Source organism: Hordeum vulgare, chromosome 2H, assembly GCF_904849725.1.
Source record: "Hordeum vulgare subsp. vulgare chromosome 2H, MorexV3_pseudomolecules_assembly, whole genome shotgun sequence".
NCBI lineage: Eukaryota > Viridiplantae > Streptophyta > Magnoliopsida > Poales > Poaceae > Hordeum > Hordeum vulgare.
In genome coordinates, this window is record NC_058519.1 from 619163941 (window position 1) to 619176333 (window position 12393).

General features: G+C 44.6%; 1 protein-coding gene across 1 annotated transcript; it reads right to left on the reverse strand.

The window, feature by feature from the left end:
- Positions 1-8274: 8274 nt before the first annotated feature.
- Positions 8275-10112, reverse strand: LOC123428779 (exopolygalacturonase-like). The gene is made up of 4 exons (XM_045112926.1): positions 9951-10112; positions 9648-9812; positions 9142-9318; positions 8275-9018 (listed from the first exon to the last, which is right to left on the reverse strand). The coding sequence occupies exons 1-4, from the start codon at positions 10110-10112 to the stop codon at positions 8275-8277; spliced, it is 1248 nt and encodes a 415-aa protein (XP_044968861.1).
- Positions 10113-12393: the final 2281 nt, after the last annotated feature.

A 12393-nucleotide genomic window follows, 5' to 3' on the forward strand; every position in this document is an offset into this window, starting at 1 on the left:
CATGCAAATTAGAGTCCAAAACAAGGGCAAAAGAGTTTGGAAAAGTAGATACGATGGAGACGTATCAATAGGTAGGTATGGTGGCTGTTTTGAGGAAGGTCTATGGTGGTTTTGTGTACCGGCGAAGGTTGTGCGGCACTAGAGAGGCTAGCAATGGTGGAAGGTAAAAGTGCATCTATACCATGGACTCACATTAGTCATGAAGAACTCACATACTTATTGCGAAAGTTTTTATTAGCAATCGAAACAAGGTGCTAAATGCATACTCCTAGGGGAAGGGTTCGTAGGTGTTAACCATCGCGTGATCTCGACCGCAACACAAAGGATGACAATGAATACATCAATTATGCTCCGACTTCCTAACATAGCGGTTCACCATACGTGCATGTTACGGGAATCACTAACTTCAACACAAGTATTTCCAGATTCACAACACCCTACTAACATGACTCTTAATATTACCAAATCCATGTCTCAAAACTAATTGAGAGGAATCAAACTTCTCTTTCTAATCAATGCACATGAATATGGAAGTTTTATTTTATCCTCTTTGGACGTCTATCATCTTTAGGACTACTTTCATAGCACAAGCCAACTACCAAATTACTCAGAGAGAGCACTCACAAAAAGATATAAGTGAAGATTGAGAGTTCTTAGTTCTCCAAAATAGGACACCGTCGTGCTCTAAAAGATCTAAGTGAAGCACTTAGAGCAAAGTTATCTAGCTCAAAAGATAAAAGTGAAGCACATGTGAGCTAAATTGCCTAACTCAAAAGATATAAGCGAAGCTCAATGAGTATTTTAGCAAATTCACGATGAGTGCATGTCTCTCTCAAAAGGTGTGCAGCAAGTATGACCGTGACACAACAAAAATAAAAGACTCCTATAATACACGACACTCCAAGCAAAACACATATCATGTGGTGAATAAAAATATAGCTCCAAGTAATGTTACCGATGGATTGAAGACGAAAGAGGGGATGCCTTCTCGGGGCATCCCCAAGCTTAGGCTTTTTGGTGTCCTTTAATTTGGCTTGGGATGACTTGGTCATCCCCAAGCTTGAGATCTTTCCACTCTTTATCCCATTGTCCATGAGAATATCACCCAAAACTTGAAAACTTCACAACACAAAACTTAAACAGAAACTCGTGATATCATTAGCACAAGAAAACAAACTACCGCCTCTTAGGTACTGTAGCAAACTTGATTTCTATTTATATTGGTGTTAGGTTACTGTATTGTCACTTTTCCATGGCTAGTACCCCCCGATACTATCCATAATTTCATCAAAATAAGCAATCAACACAACAAAAACAGAATCTGTCAAAAACAGACAAGTCTATAGCAATCTGTATACTTCGTATACTTCTGGTATCTCAAAAATTCTGAAAAATTACGATAATTTGGGAAATTGGCATATAAACCAGAAGAAAAAAGAATCAACTCAAAATATCTTTCTGGATAAAAATGAAAAATAATTTCGTGAGCCAAAAGTTTCTATCTTTTTCCAGCATGATCAAACAACCATCACCAAAACTAGTCATAAAGGTTTTACTTGGCTCAAACACAAAAAGAAACACAAAAAACACAATCATAACATAATTATGATGGTGTGGACACAACAAAATAGAAAGCAAAAAAGCAAAGATAAATTCATTCGGTTGCCTCCCAACAAGTGCTATTGTTTAACACCCTTAGCTAGGCATAAGGCGGTAGAATCATGTATCGTCATCTTTGGTGCTCAAACCATAAGTAGCCCTCATCATGGATTCATAAGGCAATCTTATTCTATTTCTAGGAAAATGTTTCATGCCCTTATTTAATGGGAACTGAAATCTAATATTCCCTTCCTTCATATCGATGACAGCACCAATAGTCCTTAGGAAAGGTCTACCAAGAATGATAGGACACGTAGGATTGCAATCAATATCAAGCACAATGAAATCTACGGGTACATAGTTCCTATTTGCAATAATAAGAACATCATTGATCCTTCCCATAGGTTTCTTAACAGTAGAATCTGCAAGATGCAAATCAAGAGAGCACTCATCAATCTCATTGAAGCCTAGAACATCACATAAAGACTTTGGAATCGCAGAAACACTAGCCCCCAAATCACACAAAGCATTGCATTCATAGTTTTTGATCTTTATTTTGATAGTAGGTTCCCACTCATCATGAAGTTTTCTAGGAATAAAAACTTCCAATTCAAGTTTCTCTTCAAGAGATTTCATCATAGCATCGACGATATGATCGGTAAAGGCCTTGTTTTGGCTATAAGCATGTGGAGAGTTTAGCATGGATTGCATCAAGGAAATACACTCAATCAAAGAGCAACTATTATAATTGAATTCCTTGAAATCCAAAGTAGTAGTTTCATTACTACTCAAAGTTTTGATATCCTCTACTCCACTTTCAATGCTTTTAGCATCAAGATAGATGGACTCCGAATCATTGGGGCATTTTTCATCCAAAGTGGATTCATATCCAGCCACATCATCATTAGGTTTGACAGTAGAAAACAAGGATTCAATGGGAGTCACACCAAGCACTTTAAGATCTTCGTGATTCTCATCACGAGAACACGCCCTTTTAAGCCATTCATGTCTAGCACGAATTTGGGCGGTTCTTTCTTTACTCTCATTCATGGAAACACGCATAGCTTTCAAAGTTTCATCCATATTGATCTTGGGAGGAGCACATCTAACTTTGAAAGCATCAGTATCAAGAGACATTCTATCAACGCTCCTAGCCAAATCATCAATTTTGAGTAGTTTTTCTTCTATGGACGCATTGAAAATCTTTTGCGAGTTGATAAACTCTTTAATATTACTCTCTAGATCAGAGGGTAATTTATTGTAATTTCCATGAGCATTGTTGTAGGAGTTGCCAAAGTTATTAGAGGGATTACTAGGAAAAGGCCTAGGAATATAGTTTCCTCTAAAAGCATTGTTGTTGCCAAAATTATTCCTACCAACAAAATTAACATCCAAGCTTTCATTGCTACTCTCAATCAAGGAAGAAAAGGGCATATAATTTGGATCTAAAGAAGCACCTTTACTAGCAAACAATTTCATTAACTCATCCATCTTAGCACTCAACGAGTTAATTTCTTCTATAGCGTGCACTTTTTTACTAGTAGGTGACCTTTCAGTGTGCCGCTGACAATAGTTTGTCATGATATTGTCTAGGAGTTTTGTGGCTTCTCCTAATGTGATTTCAATGAAAGTTCCACCGGAGGCGGAGTCCAAGATATTTCTAGAAGCAAAATTCAAACCAGCATAGAAGATTTATATAATCATCCAAAGACTCAAGCCATGAGCGGGACAATTTCTAATCATTAATTTCATTCTCTTCCAAGATTGTGCAACATGTTCATGATCTAGTTGCTTAAAATTCATGATATCATTACGGAGAGAGATAATCTTAGCCGGTGGAAAATACTTGGATATATAAGCATCTTTGCACTTGTTCCAAGAATCAATACTATTTTTGGGCAAAGATGAAAACCAAGTTTTTGCTCGATCTCGCAATGAGAATGGAAATAGATTCAATTTAATCACATCATTATCCACATTTTTCTTATTTTGCATATTGCATAACTCAATGAAGGTATTAAGATGGGATGCAACATCTTCACTAGGAAGGCCGGAGAATTGCTCTTTCATAACAAGATTCAGCAAAGGAGAATTGATTTCATATGATTCCGCACTAGTGGCGGGCGCAATCGGAGTACTAATAAAATCATTATTATTAGTATTCGAGAAGTCACAAAGTTTGGTGTTTTCAGTCATGGTGACTTCAGCAAGCAGACAAGCACACAAGCGAACAGAAAGCAAGCGAAAGAAAAGGGCGAACGAAAAAGGCAAATATTTTTGTAAATTTTTGTTTTTCAGAAGTGGGGGAGAGGAAAACGAGAGGCAAAAAAGTAAATGCAAAAGATGAGTTTGCGACACTTACTTGGATAAGCTTCACTTGATGCTCCCCGGCAACAGCGCCAGAAATTGGCACGTTGACGGGAGACTATTCTTGACTTGATCCTCCTCCCCGGCAACGGCACCAGAAATTGACACATTGACGGGAGAATATTCTTGACTTGATCATCCTCCCCGGCAACGGCGCCAGAAATTGGCACGTTGACGGGAGACTATTCTTGACTTGATCCTCCTCCCCGGCAACGGCGCCAGAAATTCTTCTTGCTACCTCTTGAGATTGCATTGGTTTTTCCCTTGAAGAGGAAAGGGTGATGCAGCATAGTAGCAGTAAGTATTTCCCTCTGTTTTAGAACCAAGGTATCAATCCAGTAGGAGAATCAAGACAAGTCACCAAAGTACCTGCGCAAAAACAAACAAACTTGCACCCAACTCTATAAAGGGTTTGTCAATCCCTTCACGATTAATTGCAAGGTGAGATCTGAAGGTGAAAAGTGCAACAAAGTAAAAGTGTAGAGCTGAAAATATGATGTGAAGCAGACCCGGGGGGCATAGTGTTCACTAGAGGCTTCTCTCATGATAGCAAATATTACGGTGGGTGAACGAATTACCGTCGAGCAATTGATAGAACCGCGCAAAGTCATGACGATATCTAAGGCAATGATCATACATATAGGCATCACGTCCGAGACAAGTAGACCGATACTTTCTGCATCTACTACTATCACTCCACACATCGACCGCTATCCAACATGCATCTAGTGTATTGAGTTCATGACAAACAGAGTAACGCCTTAAGCAAGATGACATGATGTAGAGGGATAAATTCATGCAATAGATATAAACCCCATCTTTTTACCCTTGATGGCAACAACACGATGCGTGCCTCGCTACCCCTTCTGTCACTGGGTGAGGTCACCGCACGGTATGAACCCAAAACCAAGCACTTCTCCCATTGCAAGAATCATAGATCAAGTTGGCCAAACAAAACCCACAACTCAAAGAGAATTACAAGGATATGAAATCATGCATATAAGAGATCAGAAGAAACTAAAATAAGATTCATAGATAATCTGATCATAAATCCACAATTCACCGGATCTCAACAAACACACTGCAAAAGAAGATTACATCGGATAGATCTCCATGAAGATCATGGAGAACTTTGTATTGATGATCCAAGAGAGAGAAGAAGCCATCTAGCTACTAGCTATGGACCCGAAGGTCTATGGTGAACTACTCACGCATCATCGGAGAGGCAATGGTGTTGATGAAGAAGCCCTCCGTATCCGAATCCCCCCTCCGGCAGGGCACCAGAACGTGCCCAGATGGGATCTTGCGGAGACAGAAGCTTGCGGCGGCGGAAAAGTATTTTTGTGGCTCTCTTCCGTGGTTTTGGATTTTTCGGGGATTTATAGGCGGAAGAAGTAGGGAAGAGGAGACACAGGGGTCCCACAAGCCTGCTAGGCGCCCCCCAAGCCGCGGCTAGGGGCTTGTGGCCTCCCCTGGTGCCCTCTGCCTTGGTTCTCAAGCTTCCTGCGTATCTTCTGTTCCGGAAAAAATCTTTTCGGAGGTTTTATTCCTTTTGGACTCCGTTTTGTATTCTCCTCTGAGAAAGGTCAAAAACACGGAAAAAACAGGAGCTGGCACTTGGCACTGAGTTAATAAGTTAGTCCCAAAAAAGATATAAAATGCATACAAAACATCCAAAGTTTGACTAGATAATAGCATGGAACCATCAAAAATTATAGATATGTTGGAGACGTATCAGCTTTTCATCGACATTGGCTTAACGTTGAACGTCTTGAGCCAGAGCCCGAAATGCGGATGAACCTGCAAGAAAGCTTCACATATGATGATGAAGGAGGTGATGTGCATGATGGAGTTGGGAGGAAGGTCATGGAAATATAATTCGTAGTAGAACATGAGGCCCCTGACGAAAGGGTTGAGGGGAAAGCCTAGGCCCCCGAGGAAATGGGGAATAAACACTACCCGCTCACCCGGCCTTGGTGTAGGGATCACCTAGCCTGCTTCTTCCGCACAGTGGGCAATGTCCGAGGAAAGATGCCCGGGGCGCTTTAGCTTCCGGATGTCGGCATCGGAGACGGTCGACACCTCCCACTTGCCGTGAGAGTCGGCCATGGGGCGAGCTCGAAGACGGCGACGGAAAAGAGAGCAGAAAGGGGATTAGATCTGGGCGCTCGACCTTGGAAGAGGCGAGAATGAATCCGAGGATGTAGGTGGTAAAGATTTGGATGTTTATTCCTTTTTTGTAAGGGATTTTAATACCAAGGGTCCCTCTTACTGCGTCGGTTGCTCCGCCACCCCCCTCCCAAAAAAAATTATCGAGCCGTTGTGTGCGTAGGTAAGCCTATGCAGTTATTTTCATCCCAGTAAATGCTGAAGCACGATCTCCTCGAGAGAACGTGTCCCTTGAATCATGGCCTCGAGCCACGGTTCAAGACAACCTTTCGGCAGAAAAGCCTGCCAATTGAGGGACTATTCACATATGGGCTTTTTAATGCCTTTGCTAAAAAAAGATGCTAGTTTTGAAGACATACATGTTACCGAAGCGATCAAATCAAAGTCAGCCGAGCATGAGTGGAACTCACCTTGCAAGCCGATTACTACCGATATGTGGGGCAGACGAAGAGTGAACACACCGGCGTTGAAGGCTAGTTCGGGGGCTACTGAGGGAGTCCTAGATTAAGGGGTCCTCGGGGCGCCGTCCCATGGACCGAATCATCAGAGTCCGGATAGTTGACGACTTCGTACGCAACAAGGAAGGCTCCGAGGACTGGCGTGTACTCCAAGTTTAGAAGGACTAGGTCAGCTCATCTATCCTTGACTAATAGTCGGCAACTTGTAAACCCTAGGGTCCCTAGTGTCTATATAAACGAGACCCCAATCCGTGTGGAGGAGGGTGAATCATCTAGGGTTTAGTATATATGATCTCGAGGTAGATCTACTCTATAATCATCTTCATCAATACAATCAAGCAGGACGCAGGGTATTACCTCCATAGGAGGGCCCGAACGTGGGTAAATCGTTCTCTCCCCCTTCTTCCTACAACCCATCGATCCAAGGTCCACAGTTCGCGACCACCTACCCGAGATCTGCCGGTTTTGACACCGACACCGCAACCGGCCAACTACAGCACCAAACAAGAAACATGTCTCGTGGTGGAACGGTACTGGGCCGGTACAACTGCTAGGGGTGCTAGGGGGTACAACCGCCAAAGGCGGCGGTACAATCGTTGGGTGGCAACCTGAGAGCAGTTGTTCCTGATTTACGTGTCCCAGTGGTACAACTGCCCGAGAGAAACAAGCTGATTAGAGAAGGAAAGAGGGCCTCTCTCAAGGATCGGGAGGAATCCGGGTGGGAGATAAAACAATGTGTACGTGTATTGATTCACCCACTACCATCCGATGTGAATTCCCTCTTAAAAGTACTGGTTCCCTACGATCAAAGGAATAAACACGTAGAGAACACCGTCTTCGTTCTTTTCCATATGGAGGGGTAGCCCAATCATCTTGTGTCCAAAGTGATGTCCCTAAATGCCTTGACACACGGTTAGATCACATAATGAGTTGTTGTCATCATCAAAATACTAATGAAGGAAAATGCCCTAACAACAGTTTCAACTGATAAGTCTGTGCAATGTGATCTTTAAGATGGCACAAGTGTTCTATTAGGACACAACTCCTACCTTATCTAGACAAAGCTCAACTTCAAATTTAATTGTAACATATCTTGTAGTACACTATATTTAACACAATTACAACTCTGGATTCATGCATAGAAAGTGATTTTACCAACTTAACTACTCCCCCACCTCAGTTTATAAGCCCGGCACGTGTATCTAGGTCGTCAATTTGACCAACTTAATGATAAGCATATATTACAAAAAAAATCATTAAAAAACTTTAATGTTCTATTTTCTAATGATATAATTTTTATATTAAACAATATATTTTATATAAGCTAAATTGATGACCTAGGTACACGTGCGTGCCTTCTAAACCGTGACGGAGGTAGTATTAAGTTTCACAGCGGATTTGATGACCAGGTGAAGCTTTGTTGAACTTATGACGAGCCACCTATACACCATTGCAATTGGTAATTAAGTTTTGAGATCCTCTTCGAGTAGCCCCGTGTGTATTAGAACTGATTTATTTGTGAACTAAATACAGTTAATTCATGGTCCTATATCTAAGCAACAAGAAGCAACAAGATCGTCTATGAAACACTAACTAATTAGATTAGAAGAAGAAGAAGAAGAAAATCAAACGAAGATCGCACGAGCTATAGCATCCACCAAGGAACTATGGAACTGGCCGTCTAAATTAGATCGCATGGCTTTGGATGCTGGTAGCCAACGTAGGTGGCATTGGCGTTCTCGCATTTGGATGAGGTGCCTCCCTGTCCGTTGTAGCTGAGGTCGACGTTCTGCAGCACGACGCCGTGGCACGGCACGCCGCACCGGAGCAGCACGGCGACGGGCAACGTGGACGTCCCCTTGATGTTCTTGAACTTGATGTCCTTGAGGGTGACCCCGGAGACATACTTGTGCTCGCAGTTGTAGTAAGGGCAGTACTTCTGGTCGATGATGATGGGGTTCTGCACGTCCTTCATCACCATGTTCTCGAACAGCATGTGCGCGGCGAGGCTCTTGGTGGGGGAGTTCTCCCACGTCTTGACGCGGACGCCGTTCATGGTGCCGACGAAGGTCATGTCGGTGACGTGGATGCCGGTGACGTCGCCCTCGCCGACGTAGCGGCCGAGGCTGCCGACGCTCATGCCGTGGCCCGGGCCACAGTGGACGCGGGCGATGTGGATGTTCTGGTTCCCCTGGCCGATGGAGATGCAGTCGTCGCCGGTGCCGATGTGGCTGTCGGAGATGATCACCCCCGTGTTCCGCTCGATGTGGATGCCGTCCGTGTTTGGGCTGTTTTCCGGCGCGTGGATCCGGAGGTTGCTCATCCTCATGTTGTTGTTGTGCAGCAGCGCGATGTGGAAGAACTTGCTGTTCACCGACGTGATGTCCCGCACCACCGTGTTCTCGTTGTTCACGAACATCACGCTCTGCATGCACCCCATCCATTTAAACATTAGATAGCTTCGATCGTCATAGATGCTGGCGTCGCGTGCGTTTGTGTGACGAAATTGGGTGGAAATTGGGTGTGACGAAATTGGGTGGATGCTCACGGTTGGGAGGACTCTGCAGTCCTTTCGGACGGGACACTTGTTAAATGGCCAGGAGGCGGCGCCCTGGCCGTCGATGATGCCGCCGTTCTGACCGGCCACGGTGAGGTCTGTCACCCACCCGAACTCAATCCAGTCGTTGCCAAATCGCTTTAGATCGGTCGCCGCCATGAGCGTCCCCTGCGCAAAATTATATAATTAATGATGAGTCCCATTTTTGGTTCCCCTATCGTGCCTATCGTGGCATGCATGCACGGAAAACAATTTATGTATACACGTTAATCTTTTGTTCTTCATCATGTTCATGCATATATGCATGCACATACAATATTTTTTCATATATTTGATGCGGTGTGGGGCGAGCTGGCCGGAGCCGGAGAGGACGGCGAGGTTAAGGGGGGCGGCTGGCGGTGGCAGACCAACGGAGGTGGCGGCTTGGGGAGGACTACTGCTGGGCGATGAGTCGTGGCGACAAACATTGTTGGCCGCTGGTGGCGTCGGAGGGTGGCAGGAGGGAAGAGTACACAAGTGCTTGCCTGGAGCAAGAAGGTGATGGCGGAGGCTTTGCAGGGGCCGTGGAACTGCGTGGCCCCGATGTAGTACGTCCCCGGCGGGATCATCAGCGTCACCGTGCCAGGCGTTCCGCACGCCGCCTTCCATGCCGCCATCAGGCCCTGCATGCATGCACACCACCAACATGAACGCGCATACGGATATATACCGATCGAGCACACACCACATAGATCATACCAACGAACATGGGAGCAAATCAGACGATCGATCCATGGAGGAAACTACAAGCACGTGCGTACCTTGGTGTCGTCGTCGACCCCGTTGCCCGTGGCGCCGTAGTTCTTGGCGTCGTAGGTGGTCACGGCGGTGACGTTCTCGGCCCCGGCCGCGGCCACGCAGAGAGAGACGACGCAGAGGAGGGCGTTGACGGCGACCACCACCGGCCGCGGCCGCTGCTCCATGATCGACTTGTCCAGCGAGCTCGCCTCCTCACCCGCTAGCTAGCTCCCTGTCGGAGTATAAGATCCCTTGTCGACACGACTTAGACAGCTAGGTAGCTCCTCCCAGGTGACCCCAGCACGCCGTCTGCGCTGCTTCGGGGATGCCGGTGTCGATCAAACTGGGGCAGTTGGGCTGTGTCTGGTTCACACAGCGGGACTGGAGAGCAGCGACGTGCGGAGGTGCGGAAGCGTATAGGATGCCCGCGGAGGGCGTGCGCGCGGGAGCGCTGTCGCGCCTCACGCGTGGCGTGCGAGGGAGACCCCAGCCACAAAGAAATTCGGATCTGGTCTCTAAACATAGGTCCCTGCATGCCTTATCGAATCAGGCGCCGCGTGTCTGGCCTCATCACACGATGGTGGATGCATGTGCTGTTCCTAGTCTGAAGAAACAATATGTTCAGTGATTGTTCAGGGTTCTTTCGATCTGTGCAGCTCGAGACCTACACTTCTGCTTTGTGTTGGTTGCTTCTAGGACTGCTGCACTGTGATAGTACCAAGAAGTGATGATATCAAATTACAAGCATTCGTTTTACTAGGTTTCTCTACTTCATCGCCATTTGCGCCTATTGCCGATGTGTGTTTGATAGATGTATCAATATCCTGTGAAGTCGCAATAATATCCTGTGGAGCATATTGTTGTTGCAGTTGTGATTTATTTCACGGTTGCAATGTAGTACACTGACTTCACACATATACCTGTAGTATTTGCTATTTTCTTGTGTCAAGGAGGTGATGTGTTGTTGTGAGAAGGAGCCAATATGAAACATTATGCATTTTCACCGTCTCACTTCACCTCTTCTCAAACACAACTACTCTTTGCTCTCCCACTAAAAAGACACAACTATACTTTATTTGAAACAAAGCCACAACTATACTTTCTTTGAAAAAAAGCCACAACTATACTTTGCTCTCCCACTAAAAAATGTTGCCACTTCATTCTTTGCAGGAAGACATGGAACAATTGCCGGGTAAATTAGCAAGTTTTTGATTGATTTAATCCATAAGTAAAACATGATGATAGTAAAAGATAGTATTAATCTCATACTAATATTTAATCATGTAAGCGCATACTATGCATAGATCAGAAGTAACTACGTAAATAGTTAGTATGGCTAACACATGAATAAACATGACTACATGAGTAACTAATAGATCATACCCTTTGGTTGGAAAGGACGAAGCTACAGAGTTCTCAGCAACAACCTTCTTGATGGTCTCATCACCCATGATGATATCAAGGAGGTCGAGAATGTAGTTGAGGTAGAGGAAGAAGAGGAACAACATCGACCAGTTGTGCCAAGACGCTTCCCAAAAACCTAACCACCCTTCTCCCAACGCAATATCACAATGGACATGGTTACAGTGGCATACTCTCCCGTATAGTCATGCACGTGGTCGATGCAATCAGATCATAGGAAGCAGCAGCAGGGAGATGATCAATCGTGGGCGGTGGGCGCGAGGAAGCATATATGATCTCATTTGGGTGACAGCTAGGGTTGCCACCGCCTCCAACATATATGGAGTCTGGTAGGGAGACTTGGGGATGGGCCTACAACCGAGTCGACAATAGTCACAATCCTATGTCTTGGATTCGTAGCACATCCATTAGTGACTTATAATTATATATGTTCCTAACCGGAAAAAATGGAGCGCACACATGACATAGGTCAAAGCTCGGCTCGTTCACGAAACATAAAACACGACACGTGCACGTGAGGCATGGAGTAACGAGGTATACCTCTCATCTTCTCAATCTTCAATAGTATGTCAAAGATAATATCTTATGTGGTGGTTTAAACTCTCCTATACTCATGAGGGGATACCAAACTTGTCACTACGTTTTTACACAACTTGGACCTTTGATATTTTCCTGGACTTATTGTTACATGGACCAAATCCCATGTATAATTGAACAACCCCCAACTAGATCTCAGAGGTCCATTACATTGTCCTCTATTCCAAACACTATTTTGATCTACCGGTATTTTCCATGAAGACCGGTTAAGATTGAACATCCACCTAGAACAAGGAGTTGCGCTTCTTCACAACAGGACAATGGATTGTGCTTAGAATTATTAGTTTGGCGTAAAGAAGTTTCACCTATTGCCTTATCGTACTAGGCTGTCGTAGTCTAACCCCACGACTGGATCATATTAGTCACACTCATGTCCTATTCATAAGATTACTAGAGGTTACCTTAACTCATGTCATCTCCATGGCCTCAATGCATGTCATCCCCCTA